Genomic DNA, 27,071 nt, shown 5'->3' on the forward strand with positions numbered 1-27,071 from the left:
CACGGTGGAGATATACTGCTCCCAAGGCGGAAAGACCAGCACCCTGGTGAGGATCACCCGGGACGGGGCCAGGAAGGAGCTTCCCTGAGACAGAGTGGCCGAAACCACCACTGAAAACGAGCCCCTGGTCAGTGGCAAAGCCACCACCCCGTGGAAGGAGGGAGTTTGCGTGTACCGCGGAAAACATCCAGTCTCAGAGGACGCAGGAGAAACTGGGCAAGGAATCGCTTCCATTGACGCCACCGTCTGACCAGCACCTGTATTTGGTGTCTGATAGAACGACGTCGACCGCCAGCGGAGAGACTACTTATCGACTAAGAGCAGCTTCACAAGAGCCGACAGAGTCTCGAATTGCGTCCCTGAGAACCTCTGGTTTGAAGTCAGAGTGGACTTGAACAGAATGACAAGCCACCGGAATAGGTTAGAGTGGCGAGAGTAAGCGAAGTACTCTGCTAAGAGTCTGCACTGGATGAAGCCCCGAGAAGAAGGCCGTCCAGGGCAAACGATCACTGCCAATCCCTAGGGGTGCAGGACCTTAATCACAGCAGCCCCAATGAGAATACTCGAGGGGCCGTGGCTAACCCCAAGGGAAGAGCCACGAATTGGACCACTCCGATGGCAAAACGTAGTCAACGCTGGTGTGAAACTGCGATTGACCCCTGCCGAAAAGCATCTCTGATGCCGATGGCTGCTAGGGAATCTCCTTGGGTTCTTGATTGATCCGGTGAAAAAAACACACGGAACAAGACCGAGGCTCCATGTGAAAATGCCACACCTGACCATGCTGAAAAAGCTAAAGATCTAGGTCGGAAGGCACCGCCCTCTTCGGGGACTAGAAATAGATTTGAACAAAAATCTCAGAACCGTTCCCAGTCGAGAACCGGTACAATTACTCCATTGGCCTGCAAGAAATGCCACGGCCTGTGAGAAGGCGGCGGCCTTGGAGCCGGGAGGTGACAGAAAAAAAATCTGTTTGGCGGGTGGACAGAAATCCATCCTGTAGCCATGGGAGATATGATCCCGCCCCCACTGAACGGAGACGTGGTAGAACCATACGTCGCCAAGTGGAGAGAGCCTGCCACCGACCAAGGAGGTGGTTGGCGTGGCTAGATAGCTCGGAGGAAGCTGACTCCGTGGTAGCATTTCCTGCGGTCTTTTGAAGACGCAGCTTCAAGCTATTTGGTTCTAAGAACCAAGGCCGAGCTAGAGGACGATCAGATGGAGGAACGGAAACCACCAAAACCTCAACTGATTCCTGTCCTGGACAGGTTCCCTGGATTAGGTTTGTGGCAAGGAAGAACTCTCCCCGCCAAGAGCTTCCTGAATTTCATCCAGTTGGTTCCGAAGAGACTGGTCCCACCAAAGGGGAGCCCAGCAAGGAACCCCTATAGAGGCATCTGCTTTCCATTACCGAAGCCACAGGAGCCTAGGAAAGTAGCCAAGACCACCGCCGTGCGGTGTCCAGCATGGCAGACCTGGCATAGGATGAAAAGACTGAAGTCTGGAAGTTCAGGCAACCGTTTTGGGCATAGAGTCCCTGTGAGGGAATGCATCTCCTCCAGACAAGCAGAGAAGGTACAAAAGAACCGCACTGCCGTAAAGCTGAGGAGAACGAAGCTGGTGCCGCCCCAATACCGACTTGACCCAAGGACAACCGGGCGGACCGCAAAACCTTAAGTGAGGAGCTATCAGCCACTGACATAACGGTCCGGGCTGAGCCACCTGAGGTGACTGAGCCCACTTCTTGACCACCATTGGTGGACAGGGGAAACACAGTCCTCAGAATCACGCTTCATGGGAAGCGACTGTCAGAGCGGACCCTGGGCTTGGTCACAGGGGCCTGAAAACTGGAGTGGTTAAGGAACACACTTTGTGTTCTCCTAGGTAAGGTAACTCCGGCGGATTGGGGTCCAGTACAAAATTAATGTACCGTGGGAGCCCTATAGAGGTGCCGTCAGCCACTGATACAACTATCCGGGCTGAAAGTCTGGACACTGGAGGGGCCACGTTTGGCGAATGAGTACACTCCTTGACCACCTCTGATGGGAGGGGGAAACAGGCCGCAGAACCCCGCTTTGGGGTCTGCAGGACAGGCTGTGAGCTTGGACGCAGCAGGCTGAAAACTGGAGTGGTTAAAGAACACACTCCTCGTCCTGTTAAAGGTATACTGATGCCTTTCTGCCAGCGGGGAATACTCCCCTGATACGGGCGGATGGAGGTCCAGTACAAGTATAATGGACGCAATCCAATCATTCGCCTCTGCGTCACGTACGGACGGATCAATGTACATAAAGTAGCGTCCGAGCCCCTGGTAGAGACATCCTCCTCGTCCAGTGAGTCAGCTCGTAATCGGAGCTGCGGGACGGGGAGGACAGGGGACCCTGCGTCTCCCTGTCAGGAGGACGGGGTCTGAGCCCAGAAGGAGAGTCCTTTGTGAGCTTTATTGAGCGAGCTGAAGCAGAAAACGCCCTGAGAGGGGAGCTGCATGCTCAGCAGATGCCAGGACAGCCGACCCCTTGGAAATAGGATTCCCTCAGGGGTCAGCCACCGAAACCGGAGCAGATGGAGGGGCCACTAATTAGCAATCATTCGTCTCTGCCTCCAAGCTGAGGGGCCACCATGGTTATGAGCTCGGTACAGCCGTACGAGACTACCTGCAGTGCATAATAAAAACAACCTGCAGCCCTGCTCTGTGAGACATGCTGCAGAGGTGGGGGCTCTGTCAAGACTGGCCCCCAGCATATATAAACCGATAAAACAAGCAGCTGCACAACCGGAGGTTGTGGCTGCCAATCGTTTAAACAGACATGTCTGTGCCCCCTGGTCCCTCAGCCCAGGTCCCCACTTGTCACACTGTGGAATCTCTGTGCCTATGCAGGCACAGAGAACGCCGAGAAAATGGCGACCGGAGCGAGGAGAGGGGGCGGGGCCTACTCTTAGAGCGGCAAAAGGATTCCCTCAGTGAGGTAGCCAGGGGAGGGAATCCTTCCTCAATGAGGAGTGTCCCTTCCCTTGTGCTGCGCAGCCGCTGGGCGGAGCTACACTGCCTCTCTGCAAGACTGACATGCAGAGACAGTGGAAACCGAAACTAGGCCTCAGGCGAAGCCGGGGCCTAGAGTAAAACATGCGGCCGGCGTGCAGGCACCATCGGCGCGGTTCTCCAGTGAAAACTGGAGAACCGGCCGGAAATGTTAACACCAAACATAAAACACACTCCCCCAATAAATAAACATAAAGGACCCCTGGAAAGACCACTTTCTGTGGTAATAACGTCTCATATACTTAGCTTGAGACGCAGGTTGCCAGGTTCCTGGGGGATGATAGCTCCGTCCAGCAGGGTCCTGCAAAAGGGCTGCGGATGGAGACCGGTCTCCTGCAAAGCAGTGAGAACCGTGTTGGCTCCCACTTCAAGCCAGAGCCCCAGCATGGGATGGTGAAGGAGCGCGGCATGAAAGGGATACAGCCCTGAAATCAACCTTAACAGCACCGCCCAGTGGGGTGAGAAGGGACATGCCGGGAGTCCAGACTGGACCCGCTTTTCTTCCAAATCTTTGTCCAAAAGGAAAAATCAAAAATCAAAATCAGAGAATGCATGTGTGTGTGACCTCCTGAAACACAAAGCATTAAACTGGCTAGGACTGGCTAGCAGGGGGTGTATATGCTAGGAGGGAGGAGCTACACGTTTTGAGTGTAGTAACTTTGTGTGTCCTCCGGAGGCAGTAGCTATACACCCATGGTCTGGGTCTCCCATAGGAACGATAAAGAAAATTAGACTTTATTGGATCCCCAAACAATTAACGGCACATAACACATAACCAGCAAAACACACAAAATGTAACAGGCAACAGAGTCTCACCCTTCCGCTGGCTCACCAGGGATTTAGAATGTCCATGCCTCACAGGTTCCAAGCTGTCTGAGGTCTGCAAAGTCTGTAACAGGTGACTGAACTGTCCCAACCTGCGTGTCCTCCTTAGGTAGTCCTGGTTTGATGTTACAATCCTGGCAGCCGGAGTCGAAATCCCTAGGCTGTGGATATGGTCTCCAACCGGATCCGGAATCCCTAGATTGAAGCCATAAGATGTCCTGATCCTCCAGTCAGCTCCAAAGAGCTTAGACTGAATCCATCAACCATCAACAACCACTGGTGGCTTAAAGAAGTCCTTTTTATAGCCACAACCTTCCCCTTGGATACACTGCGTCCTCATCGATTGGTTGGACAAGATTGCTTCTCCCATTGGAGGAATTTCAAGCTGCATGGATAATGTTCATTTAAATGATGTGCTTAGAAAGGCTGAGGGTGTACATGTAAACTGGGAGCCACTGACTAGACAATGGCTACTAAGGTAATTACATTATCAATACACAACTACAATACAATGGTTACTGGAAATGTCTGGAGAACAATAGTCTAGCTTTCAGTGGCCAACACAATTACATTGAGTCAACAAGAGTCTTGTAAAAACAATGAGGGACTTCTCCCCCATCTATAGACAATCTATCATGCTGTCTGGCTGGATTTTAAGAAACGTTAACCCATGAGAGTCCATGTCGTCACATTCCTCCCCCTTCTTAATATTAGCCAGACATGATAGGCTTCCGATCATCCTTCTCCTCTTGTCGGGAAAGCCCATCCGCATTTCCATGGTTCTTGCCCTGTTTATGGGAGATGGAAAAATTGTAAGATTGTAATGCCAGACTCCACCTGAGCAAGCGTCCGTTGTCCCCGGCAGTGCGATTTAGCCAACTCAATGGATTGTGGTCAGTGAGGACTGTGAACTCATTGCCATAGAGGTAGGGCTGCAATTTTTTTTTAGGGCCCAGACTATGGCCAGGCATTCTTTTTCTATGGTGGCATAAGCCCTCTCTCGGTCCAACAGTTTCCGGGAGAGGTAAGCTATCGGATGTTCCTCACCGTTGTCCCCCACTTGGCTAAGTACAGCTCCTAGTCCTGTGTCCGATGCGTCTGTTTGGACAATGAATCTGCGACGGAAGTCAGGAGCAGTCAAGACTGGGCTTTGGGCTAGCCGGTCTTTCAATTGGAGGAACGCAGTTTCACATTCTGGGGTCCAGATAAGGTTACGGGCATATCTTTTGGTTGTGAGGTCAGTGAGCGGTTTTGCTATGGTACTGTAATTGGGGATAAACGTTCGATAGTAGTTTGCGGTTCCTAGAAATGCACGGACCTGTTTTTGATTGACCGGGCGTGGCCACTGGATAATGGCTTCTACTTTTGCAGGTTCGGGACGAATGCACCCACTTCCTACCCGATGTCCCAGGTATAGCACTTCGGCCATCCCCATTTGGCATTTGTCAGGTCGGATGGTGAGCTGGGCTTTGGCTACCCTCTGCAGCACCTGGGACACATGCTGAAGATGCTCTTCCCAAGTGTCGCTGAAGATAGCGATGTCATCCAAATAGGCCTGGGCATACCCCTGACATCCCTCTAGTAAATGGTCTACCATCCTCTGGAAGGTGGCTGGGGCGTTTTTCATCCCAAAAGGCATGCTGGTAAACTCAAAGAGGCCAAAAGGGGTTATGAAGGCCGATTTCTCTTGAGCGTTTTTTGTGAGTGGGATCTGCCAGTATCCCTTGCTCAAATCGAGGGTAGATATAAACCGAGACCCCCCTAACCTATCTAGTAGTTCATCCACCCGGGGCATGGGGTAAGCATCTGTAATCGTGACCTCATTGAGCCGTCTATAGTCCACACAGAAACGAGTACTCTTGTCCTTTTTTGGCACCAATACCACACTGGCAGCCCATGGGCTATGGGAGGGGACTATGACTCCCATATTTAACATGTCATCCACCTCGGCCTTCATCATTGCCAACACAGGAGGGGTCACCCGGTAGGCGGGTTGTCTTAGTGGGGTGGCTGCCCCTGTATTGACATGATGCTGGACCAGGGGGGGTTCTACCAGGCTGACTTGTGAACAGGGTTTCATATGTTCCGAGTATGTCTGATATCTGTCGCTTCGGTGATGGACAAAGCTGCTCCCCTAGTGATACATCTTTTACCCCCATTTCCCTTTTGGAGTCCACTAATAGGTCTGGGATCTGGTCCAACTCTGGATCATCTAACTCTGGACAGCAAACTGCTAAATTGGTGACTTCTCGTTCCTCATAAGCTTTTAGCCTATTGATGTGGTAGGTACGCTCACGAACACCTGCTCGAGCCAGGGCCACGGTGTAGTCAGTATTGCCACATTTCTTGGTAATGGTGAATGGACCCGCCCACATGGCTTGCAGCTTGTTTTTCCGCACCGGTACTAGTACTAGGACCTTCTGTCCACAGGCAAATTCTCGGGGCCGGGCAGTGCGGTCATAACATCGTTTTTGCCTTTCCTGAGCCACTTCTAAATTCCCATGGGCTAACGCCATGAGGTGCCTCATCCTTTCCCTAAACTTTTGAACATAGTCCAGTATGGGAACCTCTTCTGTGGGGAAGGTGCCCTCCCAACTCTCTCGTACCAGCTCTAGGGGCCCTCGTACTTTTCGGCCGTACAGCAATTCAAAGGGAGAGAACCCAGTGGAGTCCTGCGGCACCTCCCGGTAAGCAAAAAGGAGCTGCTGCAAGTTTTTCTCCCAGTCCCCCCCCTCGGACTCCACATATCGGCTAATGAGCTGTTTGAGCGTTTTGTTGAAGCGCTCACACAATCCATTTGTTTCAGGATGGTAGGGGGTTGTGCGCATGGGGCGGACTCCATGTTTTTCCCACAGGGTGTGAATCAGTTCACTTTGGAACTGTGCCCCCTGGTCAGTCAATACTTCCTGTGGAAACCCTACCCTGCTAAAGATGTCCAGTAGAGCTTGAGCCACGTGCTCTGCATCTATGGAGGTTAAGGCAACGGCTTCTGGGTAACGGGTGGCAAAGTCTACCAGGGTGAGGATGAATCTTTTTCCACTGCGGCTGGGGATGGCTAAGGGGCCTACTATATCAATGGCAACTCTCTGGAACGGTTCTCCTATCAAGGGCATGGGTTGAAGTGGGGCACGGCATGGGGCTCCCCCCATACGCTGACACACTGGGCAAGAGGCTCTGTATTTTTGCACTTCTTGAGTGACCCTTGGCCAGAAAAAACTACGCAGCAGGCGGGCCCGAGTCTTTTTGGTCCCCATGTGCCCAGCCGCAGGAACATCATGAGCTAAACGCAACAGTTGGGGTCGGTATGGCTGGGGTACCACAAGCTGATGTACACGGGTCCAGGGTTTTTCTGGGCAGGATGCGGGCTTCTCCCGATATAAGAGGCCTTTTTCCCATCTATATACCTCCCCCTGATTTCCTCCCCCAGGTTGGCTTGCCGCACTACGGATAAGCTCTAAGGTGGGGTCTGACAGTTGAGCTTCCCTGAACTCTTTACGATCTATCTCCCCCCAATCAATGGCCACAGTTGGGTCTGATGTACTCACATTTGTTGGCTCTGATGAGGAGGCTGAAGATTGAGGAGTTGGGTTCTCCTCTGATGGGCTGGAAGAAAGACCTGCACCAGGATGGTGTTTGGCTTGGCTGCGGGTGATGGCGGTGACAAACTGGCTGGATAGTCCTTGTCCTAGGTCATTTCCCAAAATTACAGGGGTGGGGAGGCCGTCCATGAGCCCCACTTCAACCTCTCCTTGGTCAGTTCCCCAGTCCAACTGCACTCGTGCCAGAGGGATGTTCGAGCGCTGGCCCCCAGCAAGGATGATGGTCACTTGGCGGCCAGGTAAATGATGTTCTGTGGGAACAATATCTGGGCTGACCAGGGTGATGGAAGATCCCGAGTCTCGAAGTCCCTGAGCCTGTATATCACCGACCTTGACCGTCTGGATGTGGGGATGGAGGTTAGCTGGTGTACGGTGTCCGGCCTGCCGTAGGGTGTGGACTGGATAAACCACTTCCTCAGCTATTGGTGTTTCTCGGGAGTAGCATTCCTCAGGTCTCGTTGGTTCATCTCGGCATATGTTGACTGGTAGACGGGCTCCAGGCATGGGGTCCCGGTTTTGTAGACACTCTTTGGCCATGTGTCCAAGGCGCCCACACGTATAACAGCGCCGTGGGTTAGACAAGTCACCCACCCTGTTGGTAAACCTTTGTCTTGTTGGGGCTTCTGTGGGGTAACGAGTTAGTCCAGCACGTGAGTCTGGGGGGGTCGCTTGGATCCATGGTTGAGGGACCTATTGGGCCTCCAGCTGGGTCGGTTGGCTGTAAATTCGTCAGCCAATCGCGCAGCTTGCTCTGGGGTGTCGGGCTTCCTGTCAGCTACCCATTCTCGGATTTCCGGGTCCATCTGCACCAGCAGCTGTTCAAGCACTATCACATAACGGAGGGCAGCAGCGGAGTGGGCAGACAGTCCATCAAGCCAGCGATTACAGTGTCGTCGGAGTTGACTGCCAAATTCGACGTATGAGACACCCTGGCGAGACATAGTCCGGAACTTAGTGCGATGTCTCTCGGGTGTTATGGTAAAAAGGGCCAACAAAGTGTCCTTAATAATTCCGTAGTCCAAGCAGTCCTGAGGCCCAAGTGATCGGACAGCCTCCTGGGCCCGGACCGGGAAGCTTGTCCACAGGTATTTGGACCACTCATCTGTGGGCACCTGGTGCATACGCATTAGCATCTCAAAGTTTTGCAAGTGTTCATCTATCTCAGTGCTGGAATCATTAAACACTGGCACATCCCTGTAGCGAAGATGACTTCCTTGGTGGTGGTCTATCCTGGAGGTAGGTGCTGATGGTGAGGAAATTGGAAATCCAAACACAAATTGCAGAACACCAGCCCTCTCTTCCCTTGAAGCTTCAGGCCCCAATGCAGTAAACAATTCCTTGACTCGGTCTGCTTGGGTTTGGTTTGTTTCCAGACTGTCACTGGATCTAGGATGAGATACAGGGTTTACCTCCTCTGATACCACAACGGCAGTGTCCTCATCATCCTCTGCATCATTCTGGGCATCCCAACAGACTAATTTCCGGATCAAGTCTGACCGAGTGTCAGTGTTCCTGTAGTCAATCTTTCGCATCTGGCACAGATCCTGTAGCATCCATTTACTGCTGCGGTCGTAACTCCTCTCTGGTCCTTGTCCCATGGCTGAGCTGGTGGGGTTGGACATGGCAGCGTCCGAAACCTGAATGCCTTCCCTATGGCCTGCTGGGTATGCTTATGTGCCTCCCTGGTTGTTGAGCCCTGGACGGTGTCCGAAAACACCAGTCCACTGCAGCTCATCATCATCATAGTTTTAAGGTTGAAGGGAGACTCTAAGTCCATCTAGTTCAACCCGTAGCCTAACATGTTGATCCAGAGGAAGGCAAAAAAAACCCCAATGTGGCAAACAAGTTCCAATGGGGAAAAAATTTCCTTCCTGACTCCACATCCGGCAATCAGACTAGTTCCCTGGATCAATACCCTGGTAAACCAGGCTGAGTAGTATCCCACTGCTGCCACCAATTGTGGAGACACGGGGCTCAGTGGGCGCTCTCGTCCACTAAAACCCGCCGCCTTTAGAAAGACAGCGTGGCTCAGGGCTCATCCCAACTGAACGCCGGCCTCCCTAACCGTGGGCGTAACACTACTCAGACAACACAGGGTGAGGGAACCACAATAATTAGACTTTATTGGATCCCCAAACAATTAACGGCACATAACACATAACCAGCAAAACACACAAAATGTAACAGGCAACAGAGTCTCACCCTTCCGCTGGCTCACCAGGGATTTAGAATGTCCATGCCTCACAGGTTCCAAGCTGTCTGAGGTCTGCAAAGTCTGTAACAGGTGACTGAACTGTCCCAACCTGCGTGTCCTCCTTAGGTAGTCCTGGTTTGATGTTACAATCCTGGCAGCCGGAGTCGAAATCCCTAGGCTGTGGATATGGTCTCCAACCGGATCCGGAGTCCCTAGATTGAAGCCATAAGATGTCCTGATCCTCCAGTCAGCTCCAAAGAGCTTAGACTGAATCCATCAACCATCAACAACCACTGGTGGCTTAAAGAAGTCCTTTTTATAGCCACAACCTTCCCCTTGGATACACTGCGTCCTCATCGATTGGTTGGACAAGATTGCTTCTCCCATTGGAGGAATTTCAAGCTGCATGGATAATGTTCATTTAAATGATGTGCTTAGAAAGGCTGAGGGTGTACATGTAAACTGGGAGCCACTGACTAGACAATGGCTACTAAGGTAATTACATTATCAATACACAACTACAATACAATGGTTACTGGAAATGTCTGGAGAACAATAGTCTAGCTTTCAGTGGCCAACACAATTACATTGAGTCAACAAGAGTCTTGTAAAAACAATGAGGGACTTCTCCCCCATCTATAGACAATCTATCATGCTGTCTGGCTGGATTTTAAGAAACGTTAACCCATGAGAGTCCATGTCGTCACATGCTCCACACGTCAACATGTCCGTTTTTCTCCGGCATCACGGGTGTCACACAGAACGCAAACGGACCACACGGAGGTGTTCCATGCGACACGCGCCGGAGAAAACACACGTGTTTGAGAAAAAAAAAAAAAAACTTTACTCACCTTCTCCAGCCCTGCTGTCTCTTCCGCAGCTGTCACTTGCTTCCGACCGCCGCTCATTATGCTCATTGCATATTCACTTCACTGCGGCCGGAAGCTGCAGCAGCGGGGAGACGGGAGGACCGGAGACTGAAGATCAGCACCACGGACAGCAACACCAGGGACAGGTGAGTAGAAAGTTCCCGTTCTCCATGTGTTAGCACGGAGAACACAAGTGAGCTATAAACACGGCTCACGGATGGCAATACGCACCTTTGACACGTCCGTGAAAAACGTGCGTGGTTTTTCACAAACGTGTGAAAGAGGCCCTATGCAGGGTGCAGACCGAACCTTCAGTGGTGCCTGAGTAATAAAGTATTCCGCCATTCAAACTAAAAGCAAAGCTGGTTATTTATTGTGGACAGTCCAAAACAAGTGGACTATGTGTGATGTTCCGGTCTATTAATGGGAACCTGTCAGGTCAAAAAAAGCATTAAAACCTACAAGCAGGAGCCTGTGTGATCTAGTAACCCCTTCCTACCCATCCCTGTGTTGTAATATTGAGTAATATGAAAATAATAAAATACGTTTTATTACTTACATATTCCCTAAGTAAACGAGCAGGGTCTCTAGCCCCATGGGCGTCGCATCGTCCTGTGGGCGTGATACCATGGATTTACATGAGCGACGTCACCGCCAGCTCCTGGAGATCTCGCGCATGCGCACTTACCATTCTCGCCGCCTTCTCATACTGGTGTTTGCTTGTCGGCTTCAGACGCGCACTGAGCATGCTCAGAAGACTCCTGCGGTTCCGGTCATGCGCAGAGACAGTCTGAACCCGGCAAGTTAACACCAGGATGAGAAGGCGGCGAGAATGGTAAATGCGCCCGCTCGGGATTTTGAAGGAGCAGACGTGACGTCGCTCATCTAAATCCATGGTATCACGCCCAAAGGGGAGTGATACCATTGAAAGTATGTAGACACCCACAGGCCGATGCGACGCCCATGGGGCTAGAGACCTATGCTATTTACATAAGGAATATGTAAGTAATAAAACGTATTTTTATTACTTTCATATTACAACACAGGGATGGGTAGGAAGGGGTTGCTAGCTCACACAGGCTCCTGGTTGTAGGTTCTAACGCTTTTTTGACCTGACAGGTTCCCTTTAATAGTACTGCGCTTGCTTTGGACTGTCCATAAACAACAGCTTTGTTTTAGTTTGAGTTCCGGAATATTTTTTGACATTACTATGGGGGAATTGGACCATATCCTTGCATCTAAATTGTTTTGGAGTGTCGTACTTACCTATTTTTAATTGGTAATGTGGGGTGTCTGTCTAGTGACTATACATATGGTACTAGGAAGCCCACCTGAACCCCAGTAGGGGTGTTGGTAATGGGCTGGTATCCAGACAATGATGCATCTCACATAATGGCACCCTATGCAGACCTATGTGCATTTGGAGTACTGTGGCTCCATCCCGCGGATGGTTGGTGGCTTAGTACGTGGTAGTTTAATTTGTTGCACCACTGCTGCCCCTGCTTGTATCATGGGGGGCTACTGCATCCTAGTGTGCATTTGTGTCTTTCTCATGCCTGCTTTTCTTCTATGATTTATCAGAAAAGAATGAAAGTGGAAAAAAAAAAAAAAAGAGAATTTTGTTTACTTACCGTAAATTCTTTTTCTTATAGTTCCGACATGGGGGACCCAGACCATGGGTGTATAGCTTCTGCCTCCGGAGGACACACAAAGTACTACACTAAAAGTGTAGCTCCTCCCTCCGAGCATATACACTCCCCGGATGACAAATCCAACCAGTTTAGTGCCAAAGCTGAAGGAGGACATCCACCCATAAGTAGAGATAGAGTAAAACCCGGAATAACCGGAACCTCTGTCTACAACAACAGCCGGTGAAAACACACGGAACAAGAAAGCTGCCAACAGGCAACAGGGAGGGTGCTGGGTCTCCCATGTCGGAACTATAAGAAAAAGAATTTACGGTACGTAAACAAAATTCTCTTTTTCTTCATCGTTCCTTATGGGAGACCCAGACCATGGGACGTCTCAAAGCAGTCCATGGGTGGGAAATAAACAGAAACTGAGAAGTAGGCGAAACCTAACTTCACAAATGGGCGACAGCCGTCCGAAGGATGCGTCTGCCCAAGCTCGCATCTGCCGAAGCATGAGCATGCACTTGGTAGTGCTTCGAAAAGGTGTGCAGACTAGACCAAGTGGCAGCCTGACAGACCTGCTGAGCCGTAGCCCAAAAGGCACCGACAGCTCTGGTCGAGTGCGCCTTAATCCCCGGCGGGGGAGGCACCTGAGAACATTGGTAGGCATCGGATATGGCCGACCTAATCCAACGAGCTAGGGTCGGTTTAGAAGCCGAGAGACCCTTGCGCTGACCTGTGGTCAGCACAAAAAGAGAGGTGCACCGCCTGAAAAAAAAAAACAGCGGTGACACAGATCCGGAGCGTCCGCACCAAATCTAAAACATGCAACGCTTTCTCAAAGCGATGCACAGGGGCCGAACAAAGGGAGGACAATGAAATGTCCTGGTTAAGGTGGAAAGGAGACACCACCTTAGGGAGAAGGCCCGGAGTCGGACGGAGAACCACCTTGTCTTGGTGAAAAAAAAACAAAAAAGGGTGACTCCGAAGAGAGCACAGTCAAATCAGAGACTCTCCTGAGAGAAATTATGGCCACCAGAAAGACCACTTTCTGTGAAAGACGAAACAACGAAACCTCCCTAAGAGGCTCAAAGGGGGGTTTCTGTAAGGCCATGAGGACCAGATTAAGGTCTCAGGGATCCAGAGACCGCCGGTAAGGCGGAATGATGTGAGATGCGCTCTGCATGAAGGTGCGCATCTGGGCCAGCCGGGCGATACGCCGCTGGAACAACGCTGACAGAGCCGAAACCTGTCCCTTGAGGGAATTGAGGGACAGTCCTAGCTGCAGGCCGGACTGTAGAAGGACAGGATGGTCGGCAAGGAAAAACGGCCAAGGAGCATGGCCGGAAGAACGACACCAGGACAGGAAAATTCTCCAAGTCCTGTGGTAAATCCTGGCCGAGGAAGACTTCCGAGCCTGAGTCATAGTGAAGATGACCTCGGAAGGAATGCCTGAAGCCGTAAGGATTCAGGGCTCAAAAGCCACGCCGTCAATCTGAGAGCCGCAGAATTCTGGCGGAAAACGGACCTTGTGAGAGAAGGTCTGGCCGGTCCGGGAGATGCCACAGCACCTCTACGGACAGACGGAGCAGGTCTGGGAACCAAGCTCGCCTGGGCCAGTCTGGGGCGATGAGTACGACCCAACGGCCCTCCATTCTGATCTTGCGCAGGACTCTGGGCAAGAGAGCTAGAGGGGGAAAACACGGAGGCCAGACGGAACTGGGACCAATCTGGAACCAGCGCGTCCGCTGCCAAGGCCTGAGGATCGTGGGAGCGAGCCACGTAAACCAGGACCTCGTTGTTGTGCCGGGTTGCCATTAGATCCACTTCCGGAGTGCCCCGCCTGCTAAATTGATCGGAACACTGCCGGATGCAGGGCCCACTCGCCGCTGTCCACGGTTTGACGGCTGAGATAATCTGCCACCCAGTTTTCTACGCCTGGGATGTGGACTGCGGATATGGTGGACTTGGAGTCCTCCGTCCACTGAAGGATATGTTGAACTTCCAACATTGCTAGGCGGCTGCAAGTCCCGCCTTAGGTGATTGATGTAGTCAACTGCTGTCGCGTTGTCTGACTGGACTCGAATGTGCTTGCCCGCCGACAGGTGGTGAAAAACTGCGAGAGCTAGGAGTACAGCCCTGATTTCCAGCACATTGATCGAGAGGGCTGATTCGGACGGAGTCCAAGTGCCCTGTGCTCGGTGGTGGAGAAACACTGCTCCCCAGCCGGATAGACTGGCATCCGTGGTGAGAATCACCCAGGACGGGGCCAGAAAGGAGCGTCCCTGGGAGAGAGAGAGGGGCCGAAGCCACCACTTAAAGAGAGCTCCTGGTCTGTGGCGACAGAGCCACCAGCCTGTGCAAGGAAGAGGTTCCTTGTCCCAACAGCGGAGAATGTCCAGCTGCAGGGGACGCAGATGGAACTGGCAAGGGGAACCGCCTCCATTGACGCCACCATCTGACCCAGCACCTGCATGAGGTGCCTGATGGAATGACGGCGGAGCCTCAGCAGAGAGCGAACCGCCAGATGAAGGGACTGCTGATTGACTAAGGGCAGCTTCACAAGTGCCAGCAGAGTCTCGAATTGCATCCCTAGGTACGTAAGTTCCTGGGTCGGGGTCAGAGTGGACTTGCAAGCGCGCTGAGAGTGAGCGAGACACTCCGCGAGAGTGAGCGAGACACTCCGCGAGAGTGAGCGAGACACTCCGCGAGAGTGAGCGAGACACTCCGCGAGAGTGAGCGAGACACTCCGCGAGAGTGAGCGAGACACTCCGCGAGAGTGAGCGAGACACTCCGCGAGAGTGAGCGAGACACTCCGCGAGAGTGAGCGAGACACTCCGCGAGAGTGAGCGAGACACTCCGCTAGAGTGAGCGAGACACTCCGCGTGAGTGAGCGAGACACTCCGCGTGAGTGAGCGAGACACTCCGCGTGAGTGAGCGAGACACTCCGCGAGAGTGAGCGAGACACTCCGCGATAGTGAGCGAGACACTCCGCTGACAGTCTGCACTGGATGAAGCCCTGACTAGAAGGTCCTCCAGGTAAGGAATCACTACCAACCCCTGGAGGAGCAGAACCGCAACCACTGCTGCCATGACCTTGGTGAATGCACGAGGGGCCGTGGCTAACCCCAAGGGGAGAGCCACGAATTGGAGATGTTCCTCTCCGATTACAAAACGTAGCCAACGCTGGTGTGAAACTGCGATTGGCACATGCAGATAGACATCTCTGATGTCGATGGATGCTAAGAAAACTCCTTGGGTCATTGACTGATCGCAGAGATTCCATGCAAAAGTGCCGCACCTGAACATGCTTGTTGAGAAGCTTGAGATCCAGGTCGGAAGGCACCGTCCTTTTCGGGAACTAGGAAGAGATTTGAGTAGAAATCTCAGAACCGTTCCCAGTCGGGAACTGGTACAATTACTCCATTGGCCTGCAAGAATGCCACGGCCTGTGAGAAGGCGGCGGCCTTGGAGCAGGGGGGGGGGTTGACAGAAAAAATCTGTTTGGCGGGCTGGATAGAATTCTATTCTGTAGCCGTGGGAGATGGTAACCCACACCCACTGATCGAAGACGTGTTGAAACCACACGTCGCCCAAGAGGGAGAGCCTGCCACCGACCAAGGACGTTACTGGCGCGGCCAGATAATCAAGAGGAGGCTGCCTTGGTGGCAGCAGCTCCTGCCGACTTAGGACGCGGCTTCATGCGCCAGTTGGTTTACGGACCTTGGCTGAGTTAGTGGACGAGGCCGAGGGCTTAGAGGACGACCAGTTAGAGGAACGAAAGGAACGAAACCTCGACTGGTTCCTGCCCTGGACAGGTTTCCTGGGTTGTGGCATGGAACTACTCTTCCTGCCAAAAACTTCCTGAATAATTTCATCCAGTTGTTCACCAAATAGACTGGTCCCGGCAAAAGGGAGCCCAGCAAGGAACTTCTTAAGAAGCATCTGCCTTCCACTCTCGAAGCCACAGGAACCTGCGGATAGCGAGGGAAGTAGCCGAGGCCACCGCAGTGCGGTGACAGTCTCCAGCATGGCAGACATGGCATAGGATGAAAAGACTGAAGCCTGGAAGTTAAGGCAACCATTTCGGGCATAAAGTCCCTGATGAGGGAATGCATCTCCTCCCGAGAAGCAGAGATGGCTTTGAGAGCCCACACTGCTGCAAAAGATGGGGAGAACGAGGCCCCTGCCGCCTCATATACAGATCTGGCCAGAAGGACAACCTGGCGGACAGTGGGATCCTTAGAGAGGTGCCGTCAGCCACTGATACAACTGTCCGGGCTGAGAGTCTAGACACCGGAGGGTCCACCCTTGGTGAATGAGCCCACTCCTTGACCACCACTGGTGGAAGGGGGAAACAGTCATCAGAACCACGCTTTGGAAAGCGTCTGTCAGGACAGGCTCTGGGCTTGGTCACAGTGACCTGAAAGCTGGAGTGGATAAGGAACACACTCCTTGTTCTCTTAGGCAAGGTATACTGATGCTTTTCTGCCAGAGAGGGGTGCTCCCCTGATACAGGCGGATTGAGGTCCAGTACAAATATAATGGACGCAATCAAATCATTAGCATCTGCGTCACTTCCGGACAGATCAATGGGGTACATGGAGAAGCGTACGAGCCCCAAGTAAAGGCATCCTCCTTGTCCTGCAAGTCAGCTCGTGAACCAGAGCCGCGGGGCGAGGAGGGAAAGGGGACCCTGCGTCTCCATTTTAGGAGGACGGGGTCTGAGACCAGATGAAGAATCCTCTGTGAGCTTTGCTGAGCGAGCCGTAGCAGCAGAAGCGCCCTGAGGAGGGTGCTGATGCATGCTCAGCAGTGTCTGGGACAGCTGTCCCCTGGAGAGAGGGATTCTACCCAAGCCGGGGGTAATGAGCCCACTTGGAGCAGCCGGAGGGACCACTGGGGATGAGCCTCCAGGCTGAGGCACCACTATGTTAGAGCAGGCATCACAATGTGGTTATGTGCTCGGTACAGGCAGTACGAGCCTACAGCAGTGCATAATAAGAACAGCCTTGCAGCACTGCTCTGATATGAGACATGCTGCAGAAGTGGGGGCTCTGTCCAGAATGACCCCCAGCAGAGTATATAAACAGAGTATATAAGCAGCTGCACAACCGGAGGTTGTGACTTGCCAGACCGTTTACATAGACATCTCTGTGCCCTCCAGATGCCCCAGCCCAGGCCCCCATTTGTCACAATGTGTTATGCAGACATTGAGAACGCTGAGAAAATGGCGTCCGCAGCCTGCGCCTCCACGAGGAGAGGGGGCGGGGCCTACTGTGAGAGCAGGACGGAGGGCAAATGAGGCATACGGGGGAGGGAATCTTTCCTCAGTGAGGAGTGTCCCTTCCCTGTGCTGACCAGCTGCTGGGCGGAGCCACGCTGTCCCACTGCACTGACTGACATGCAGGGGAAGAGAATCGAAACTAGGCCTCAGGCGAAGCCGGGGCCTAGATTTAAACATGCGGCCAGCGTGCAGGCACCATCAGCGCGGTTCTCCAGAGAAAACTGGAGAACCGGCCGGAAATGTTAACACAGTTATAAAACACACTCTCCCCAATAATAAAGTACAAGGGACCCCTGGAAAGACCACAGTCTGTGGTAATAACGTCTCAGTACTTAGCTTGTGAGACGCAGGTGCCAGGTCCCTGGGGGGTGATCGCTCCGTCCGTCAGGATCCTGAACAGGGCTGCGGATGGAGACCGGTCTCCTGCAAAGCAGTGAGAACCGTGATGGCTCCCACTTCAAGCCAGAGCCCGAGGGATGGTGAAGGAGCGCGGCATGAAAAAGGGCTCCAGCCCTGAAATCAACCTTAACACCACCGCCGACACAGTGGGGTGAGAAGGGACATGCCGGGAGTCCAGATTGGACCCGCTTTTCTTCCAAATCTTTGAAATCAAAAATCAAAAATCAGAGGATGCATGTGTGTGTGTGACCTCCTGAACACAAAGCATTGAACTGGTTGGATTTGTTATCCGGGGAGTGTATATGCTCAGAGGGAGGAGCTACACTTTTAGTGTAGTACTTTGTGTGTCCTCCGGAGGCAGTAGCTATACACCCATGGTCTGGGTCTCCCATAAGGAACGATGAAGAAAAAAAAAAAAAGAAAACTGTGAATACCAAGCTCGCTCTGGGGTTTCCATAGCAACATGCATACTTTTCTGTGAAGCAACGGTGCCGACAATACACTCACTCGACCTCATTCTCCGGCTCCTCTTTCTTCACTTTCTTCTCTGCAGTCTTCTTGTTTCTTGGAGGTTTCTTGCCTGCAGCGTCTCCCCCGGACATCTTCTCTGCATCTTTAACTGCCTTTTTTGTGGTTCTGGCACCTGGTGCTGTGACTCGGCTTTTCTTATTTGGTGCCTTGTCATCTTCACATACATCCTCCGGAGCACCTACTGTAGGAAACCACACATAAAAAAAAAAAAAAAAAAAAAAAAAAACCCACACATCAAAAAACAAAAACACACGATCAAATCAAGCTGTAAATGGTGAAGCTGCAGTGAATGTTAATGCTGCATCTGGACCTAAATAAGTCACAGAAATCTGCTTTCTGTTATCCTCTATTTCTGGGGCAGATTGGATGCAGCATTCAGGTTACATGTGAACATGACCTGGAACGTCACAGCCACTCATGCCGGACATAACTGTGTAATATAAGGTCCTGGGGGCTCCAAATCTACAGGTCTAGCACTTCTTAGGCTGCTTGCACACATCCGGTTTTTGTAGTGCGGCTCAATCCGGCTCAAAAACCTATGCAACGGATGCGGCGAAAAAAACGGATCAGTTTCATAAGTTTTTCCATGCGGCCCATCCGTTTTTTGACACTGAGCATGCGCAGTGCAAAAAACCGCATCCGGCGTCCATAGGCTTGCATTGTAAATCGCGCCGCATCACGCTGGATCCGGCGCGATGCATTTTTTTCGTCGTAGACAAAAACGTTCACTTGAACGTTTCATCCGGCCGCCGCATCGGCGAAATATGCCGCATCTGGCAAAAAACGGACACAACGCAAGGCCATGCAGCACAATCCGGCGCTAATAAAAGTCTATTTGGAAAATCCGCATCCAGTGGCAAAAGAAGGGAATTTTGTTACTTACCGTAAATTCCTTTTCTTCTAGCTCTTATTGGGAGACCCAGACGATTGGGGTATAGCTACTGCCTCCGGAGGCCACACAAAGCACTACACTAAAAAGTGCAAGGCCCCTCCCCTTCTGGCTATACCCCCCCGTGGTATCACGGGTTCTCCAGTTTTAGTGCCAAAGCAAGAAGGAGGAAAGCCAATAACTGGTTTAAACAAATTAACTCCGAGCAACATCGGAGAACTGAAAAACCGTTCAACATGAACAACATGTGTACCCGCAAACAACAAAAAAATCCCGAAGGACAACAGGGCGGGTGCTGGGTCTCCCAATAAGAGCTAGAAGAAAAGGAATTTACGGTAAGTAACAAAATTCCCTTCTTCTTCAGCGCTCTATTGGGAGACCCAGACGATTGGGACGTCCAAAAGCTGTCCCTGGGTGGGTAAAGAAATACCGCATGTTAGAGCTGCGAAACAGCCCTCCCCTACGGGGGTGTCACTGCCGCCTGCAGGACTCTTCTACCTAAGCTGGCGTCCGCCGAAGCATAGGTATGCACCTGATAAGCTTGGTGAAAGTGTGCAGACTGGACCAGGTAGCTGCCTGGCACACTTGTTGAGCCGAAGCCTGGTGTCGTAATGCCCAGGACGCACCCACGGCTCTGGGTGAGTGGGCTTTTAGCCCTGAAGGAACCGGAAGCCCCGCAGAACGGTAGGCCTCTAGAATTGGTTCTTTGATCCATCGAGCCAGGGTGGCTTTAGAAGCCTGCAACCCCTTGCGCGGACCAGCGACAAGGACAAAAAATGCATCGGAACGGCGCATGGGCGCCGTGCGGGAAATGTAGATTCTGAGTGCTCTCACCAGACCTAACAAACGTAAGTCCTTTCCATACCGGTGAACCGGATGAGGACAAAAAGAAGGCAAGGATATATCCTGATTAAGATGAAATGAGGATACGACCTTAGGGAGAAACTCCGGAATGGGGCGCAGCACTACCTTGTCCTGGTGGAACACCAGGAAGGGAGCCTTGGATGACAGAGCTGCCAGCTCAGACACTCGCCGAAGCGATGTGATCGCAACGAGAAACGCCACCTTCTGTGACAGGCAAGAAAATGAAACTTCCTTCAGAGGCTCGAAAGGCGGCTTCTGATGAACAACTAGTACCCTGTTGAGATCCCATGGATCTAACGGCCGCTTGTACGGGGGTACGATATGACAGACCCCCTGTAGGAACGTGCGCACCTTAGAAAGACGTGCTAGACGCTTCTGAAAGAACACGGATAGTGCCGAGACTTGCCCCTTAAGGTAGCCGAGCGACAAGCCCTTTTCTAACCCCGATTGCAGGCAGGAAAGAAAAGTAGGCAATGCAAATGGCCAGGGAGACCCTCCCTGAGCCGAGCACCAGGTTAAGAAAATCTTCCACGTTCTGTGGTAGATCTTAGCAGAGGTGGACTTCCTAGCCTGTTTCATGGTGGCAACGACCCCTTGGGATAATCCTGAAGACGCTAGGATCCAGGACTCAATGGCCACACAGTCAGGTTCAGGGCCGCAGAATTCTGATGGAAAAACGGCCCTTGGGACAGTAAGTCTGGCCCGCCTGGTAGTGACCACGGTCGGCCGACCGTGAGATGCCACAGATCCGGGTACCACGATCTCCCCGGCCAGTCTGGGGCGACGAGTATGACGCGGCTGCAATCGGATCTGATTTTTGCGCAGTACTCTGGGCAAGATTGCCAGAGGTGGAAACACATATGGGAGCCGGAACTGCGACCAATCTTGCACTAAGGCGTCTGCCGCCAGAGCTCTGTGATCGCGCGATCGTGCCATAAATGCCGGGACCTTGTTGTTGTGCCGAGACGCCATTAGGTCGACGTCCGGCACCCCCCAGCGGCGACAGATTTCCTGAAACACGTCCGGGTGAAGGGACCATTCCCCTGCGTCCATACCCTGGCGACTGAGGAAGTCTGCTTCCCATTCTTCTACGCCCGGGATGTGAACTGCGGATATGGTGGATGCTGTGTCCTCCACCCACATGAGGATTCGCCGGACTTCCTGGAAGGCTTGCCGACAGCGCGTCTCTCCTTGGTGGTTGATGTATGCCACCACTGTGGAGTTGTCCGACTGGATTCGGATCTGCTCTCTTTCTAGCCACTGCTGGAAAGCTAGTAGGGCAAGATACCCTGCCCTGATTTCCAGAACATTGATCTGAAGGGTGGACTCCTGCTGAGTCCACGTCCCCTGAGCCCTGTGGCGGAGACAAACTGCTCCCCACCCTGACAGACTCGTATCTGTCGTGACTACTGCCCAGGATGGGGGTAGGAAGGATCTTCACTGTGACAATGAGGTGGAAATACGCCACCATTGCAGAGAGTCCTTGGCCGTCTGGGAAAGGGAGACTTTCCTGTCCAGGGAGGTTGACTGCCCGTCCCATTGGCGGAGAATGTCCCATTGAAGTTGGCGCAGATGAAACTGCGCAAAGGGAACTGCCTCCATGGCTGCCACCATCTTCCCTAGGAAGTGCATGAGGCGCCTTAAGGGGTGCGACTGGCCTTGAAGGAGAGACTGCACCTCTGTCTGCAGTGAACGCTGCTTGTTCAGCGGAAGCTTCACTATCGCTGATAGAGAGTGAAACTCCATGCCGAGATACGTTAGTGATTGAGTCGGTGACAGATTTGACCTTGCCAAATTGATGATCCACCCGAAAGTCTGGAGAGTCTCCAGCGTAACATTCAGGCTGCGTTGGCATGCCTCGAGGGAGGGTGCTTTGACGAGTAGATCGTCCAAGTAAGGGATCACCGAGTGTCCCTGAGAGTGCAAGACTGCTACCACTGCTGCCATGACCTTGGTGAACACCCGTGGGGCTGTCGCCAGACCGAATGGCAGAGCTACGAACTGAAGATGGTCGTCTCCTATCACAAAACGTAGAAAACGTTGGTGCTCCTTAGCAATTGGCACGTGGAGATAGGCATCTTTGATGTCTGTTGAGGCAAGGAAATCTCCTCGAGACATTGAGGTAATGACGGATCGGAGGGATTCCATCCGGAGCCGCCTTGCGTGCACATGATTGTTGAGCAGGTTTAGGTCCAGAACAGGACGGAAGGAGCCATCCTGTTTTGGAGCCACAAAGAGATTGGAGTACAAACCCTCGCCCTCGTTCCTGAGGGGGGACAGGGATCACCACTCCTTCTGCTCTTAGAGCGTCCACCGCCTGCAGCAGGGCATCTGCTCGGTGGAGAGGTGGGGCCGTTCTGAAGAATGGAGTCGGAGGGCGAGAACAGAACACTGTCCTGTGCACGTGAGCACAATGTCCGTCACCCACCGGTCTGTGACCTGTGGCAGCTAAATGTCGCCAAAGGCGGGGGAGTCTGCCATCAACCGCGGATGCGGAGAGAGAGAGAGAGAGCTGAGAGTCATGAGGAGACCGCCTTGGTAGCGGTTCCTCCGGCTGCCTTCCCTGGGCGTGATTGAGCCCGGCCGGAATCTGAGCCCGTCTGAGGTTTTGTAGCCCTTTTGCACGAGGACAATTGGGACCTGCCCGAGCTTGGGAAGGACCGAAACCTCGACTGTACTTTTAGGACAGCATTAATAGGGTAAGTCGCAGTGCAGACATTGCGGGGTTACGGACGCCTCTGCAGTACAGATGTACATGTGCTCAAGGCCAGCTGCGCAAGAACAGCTGAACAGGTTAGGTTGCCTATACGGCTGTGAATGCCGGAGCAACCGACACGCCGATAGCCTCCTAGACAGATTTCAACCAGAGTCCATCTGTCTGTGAATGGCATCTTTAAGTGAAGCCCCATCTCCAGTGCAACTATGTCTCTAGACGCAAGCCTGGAGATTGGAGAATCCACCTTTGGACCCTGGGTCCAGCGCTTGACCACGTCAGGGGAAAAGGGATAACGTGTATCTTTAAAAAACGTTTGGAGAAAAACGCTTATCTGGTAAGCGTGGTGTTTCTGGACTGCTTCTCTGAAGTCAGCGTGGCCAGAAAAATACTCAATATCCGTTTGAGATACTGAAAAGGGACTTCTCCTGCTGTGAAGCTGACTCCTCCACTGGGGGAGCTGAGGGAGAAAGATCCAACCTTCCATTGATGGACGCTATAGGATCATTCCGTATGGCGTCACCATCCGGTGTTCCGGATTGAGAGCGATGTCAGGATCAAAGTCCTGGAGAGCTGCCTTATCATACAGAGAGTCCTCCTGGGACCCCCCCGTTCCAAATGAGGTTGGTCAGGAAGATTGCCCATGGCCTGTCTGGACTGCAAGTCTCTATCTTATGACAATATATCTGTCGAAACTGCAACTCCGTCCCTGTCCTTGGACAGGGTTGACAGGTGGTTTCTTTGGCCACGACTAGTAGAGACCCCGGCAGACGAAGTGCTAGAGACCCCGGCAGACGAAGTGCTACAGGGGAGCATGCACACAATGGGACGGTGTCATGAATAGCATCCCATGTAGTAAAAACAGCACTGAAAATCTGTGTTGCCTTTTTTTTTTTTTTTTTTTTTTGCCGCTGCCGACTAGCCATCTAGAAGTATATAGCCAAGAATGGTGACCGTACAGTGCAATGTATAGCATACAAGCATAAAGTACAAATGCACACTGCAGCACAAGCAATACAAGCAGCATAGAAGCCTATGCCCTGGCACCCCTGCTCTTCTGCTGCTGTAGACAAGTCATCTAGGGGAATATAGCCCAGAAGAGTGACCATACAGTGCGATGTATAGCATACAAGCACAAGTACAAATGCACACTGCAGCCCATGCAATACAAGCAGCATAGAAAAAAACCTGTGCCCCAGCACCCTTGGTTTTCAGCTGCTGTAGTCTAGCCATTCCAGGAGAATATAGCTAAGACTAGCGACTGTACAGTGCAACGTATAGCATACAAGCATAAATACAAATGAACACTTCAGTACGTGCAATACAAGCAGCATAGAAAGCCTGTGCCTTAGCACACCTGCTTTCCTGCTGCTGATGTGTCGCTCTCCAAGCGGGCATATAGCGACCTATGCAGTTAAAATACACATGTACACTGCAGTATATATTGGGGTCAGCACTATGTGTGCCGCTTACCGCCCGCCTATAAGCGGGTGCATGGTCGCCATAGTCCTGCCTGGTTGCCGAAAGTCCGAGCTCGGACTGCGGTAATGGCTGCCGGCGTCTTCCCCAGCTCGTGTGAGGAGGGGCGGGCCGTGGGCGTGCCCCAAGTCGGAGCGGGAATCCGGCGTCCGACAGTGTGCAGTGAGAGGGCTGGAGCATGTAAAAAGGCTCCAGCCCTCGGCGCTGCTGATTGCTCAGCGCCTGTCCCCTTCCCTGAGTGACAGGGAGGGGGCGGGAACGAAGCGGCACTAGGCCGCAGAAGCCGGGGACTGGATTTATAAGCGCCGCCGCCGTAAAAGCGCGGTCGGCGCCCAGTCCCCGGCGAACTACAAGTCCCAGCCGCGCCGCCGCTCCCGGAGCGTCCGGCGCGGTAGTTCCCAATACACAAAGTCACTCAGCAAAGCTGCAGTGACTGTAACCCTTTACTGTCCCCGGCGCACTAGCACACCCAGCAAGTCTGGAGTGTGCTGTGCCTGTGTGTACGGGGACACAGAGTACCTGTAATGGTGCAGAGCCATGTCCCTGAACGGTACTCCAGCTCCGTATCCAGCAGGTTCAAATGGGTCTGTGGATGGAGCCCGGCGTCAGAGCTTTGAGGCCGGCAGGATCCCACTTCCTCAGAGCCCCTCAGGGGGATGTGGAAGGAAAGCAGCATGTGGGCTCCAGCCTCCGTACCAGCAATAGGTACCTCAACCTTACAACACCATCAACGGGTGAGAAGGGAGCATGCTGGGGGCCCTATATGGGCCCTCTTTTCTTCCATCCGAAATAGTCAGCAGCTACTGCTGACTAAAATCTGTGGAGCTATGCGTGGATGTCTGACCTCCTTCGCACAAAGCTTGAAAACTGGAGAACCCGTGATACCACGGGGGGGTATAGCCAGAAGGGGAGGGGCCTTGCACTTTTTAGTGTAGTGCTTTGTGTGGCCTCCGGAGGCAGTAGCTATACACCCCAATCGTCTGGGTCTCCCAATAGAGCGCTGAAGAAAAAAACAACAAAAAACCGGATGCGGTTTTCCCGCAAATCGCCGTATTCTGCCGCACAGCAAAAACCGGATGTGTGAAAGCAGCCTTAGGCTATGTGCGCACGTTGCATACTAGCCCTGCAGAAATTTCTGCAGCGATCTGAAGAGCACACGTGTGCTTCAAATCGCTGCAGCAAATGTCCGTAGAGAAAAAAAAAAAAAAAAAAAAAGCAGATTCCATGCGCTCTGCCTGCAGCTCCTGCCATAGACAGAGCGGGAGCTGCCGGCAAAGCGCACGGAAGAAGTGACATGTCACTTCTTAGAACGCAGCGCTTCGGGCAGCAGCCGAGGCGCTGTGCTCTAAGACGCCACGTGCGCACGGCCCCTGCACAATCTCCATAGACTGTGCAGGGGACGCAGGACGCATGCAGTTACGCTGCGCTACAAAGCGCAGCGTAACTGCATGTATTTACGCAACGTGCACACATAGCCTTACAGCTGAGGGTTTTCTCCAATTGCATCCAGTCCATAAAATCTTAGACCTGTGCAAATCTGGAAACCAGACTGATACAGTTAGGTCCAGAAATATTTGGACAGTGACACAATTTTCGCGAGTTGGGCTCTGCATGCCACCACATTGGATTTGAAGTGAAACCTCTACAACAGAATTCAAGTGCAGATTGTAACGTTTAATTTGAAAGTTTGAACATAAATATCTGATAGAAATTGTAGGAATTGTCACATTTCTTTACAAACACTCCACATTTTAGGAGGTCAAAAGTAATTGGACAAATAAACCAAACCCAAACAAAATATTTTTATTTTCAATATTTTGTTGCGAATCCTTTGGAGGCAATCACTGCCTTACGTCTGGAACCCATGGACATCACCAAACGCTGGGTTTCCTCCTTCTTAATGCTTCGCCAGGCCTTTACAGCCGCAGCCTTCAGGTCTTGCTTGTTTGTGGGTCTTTCCGTCTTAAGTCTGGATTTGAGCAAGTGAAATGCATGCTCAATTGGGTTAAGATCTGGTGATTGACTTGGCCATTGCAGAATGTTCCACTTTTTTGCACTCATGAACTCCTGGGTAGCTTTGGCTGTATGCTTGGGGTCATTCTCCATCTGTACTATGAAGCGCCGTCCGATCAACTTTGCGGCATTTGGCTGAATCTGGGCTGAAAGTATATCCCTGTACACTTCAGAATTCATCCGGCTACTCTTATCTGCTGTTATGTCATCAATAAACACAAGTGACCCAGTGCCATTGAAAGCCATGCATGCCCATGCCATCACGTTGCCTCCACCATGTTTTACAGAGGATGTGGTGTGCCTTGGATCATGTGCCGTTCCCTTTCTTCTCCAAACTTTTTTCTTCCCATCATTCTGGTACAGGTTGATCTTTGTCTCATCTGTCCATAGAATACTTTTCCAGAACTGAGCTGGCTTCATGAGGTGTTTTTCAGCAAATTTAACTCTGGCCTGTCTATTTTTGGAATTGATGAATGGTTTGCATCTAGATGTGAACCCTTTGTATTTACTTTCATGGAGTCTTCTCTTTACTGTTGACTTAGAGACAGATACACCTACTTCACTGAGAGTGTTCTGGACTTCAGTTGATGTTGTGAACGGGTTCTTCTTCACCAAAGAAAGTATGCGGCGATCATCCACCACTGTTGTCATCCGTGGACGCCCAGGCCTTTTTGAGTTCCCAAGCTCACCAGTCAATTCCTTTTTTCTCAGAATGTACCCGACTGTGGATTTTGCTAC

At 52.2% G+C, this 27,071-nt stretch overlaps 1 protein-coding gene across 3 annotated transcripts in view; it reads right to left on the minus strand.

Moving 5' to 3' along the window:
• Positions 1 to 27,071, minus strand: part of XPC (XPC complex subunit, DNA damage recognition and repair factor) — a 94,490-nt gene that overhangs the window by 65,136 nt on the left and 2,283 nt on the right. The window contains exon 2 of one of the 3 annotated variants that reach the window (XM_075321552.1): positions 18,352 to 18,553. The exons of 1 other annotated variant lie outside the window; for it this stretch is intronic. In XM_075321552.1, the coding sequence (XP_075177667.1) occupies positions 18,352 to 18,553 (202 nt within the window). Of the gene's footprint in view, positions 1 to 18,351; positions 18,557 to 27,071 lie in introns of all 3 variants that reach the window. One more of the 3 variants, XM_075321551.1, reaches the window with a different exon arrangement.

Source organism: Anomaloglossus baeobatrachus, chromosome 8 (assembly GCF_048569485.1).
Source record: "Anomaloglossus baeobatrachus isolate aAnoBae1 chromosome 8, aAnoBae1.hap1, whole genome shotgun sequence".
Classification (NCBI taxonomy): Eukaryota; Metazoa; Chordata; class Amphibia; order Anura; family Aromobatidae; genus Anomaloglossus; species Anomaloglossus baeobatrachus.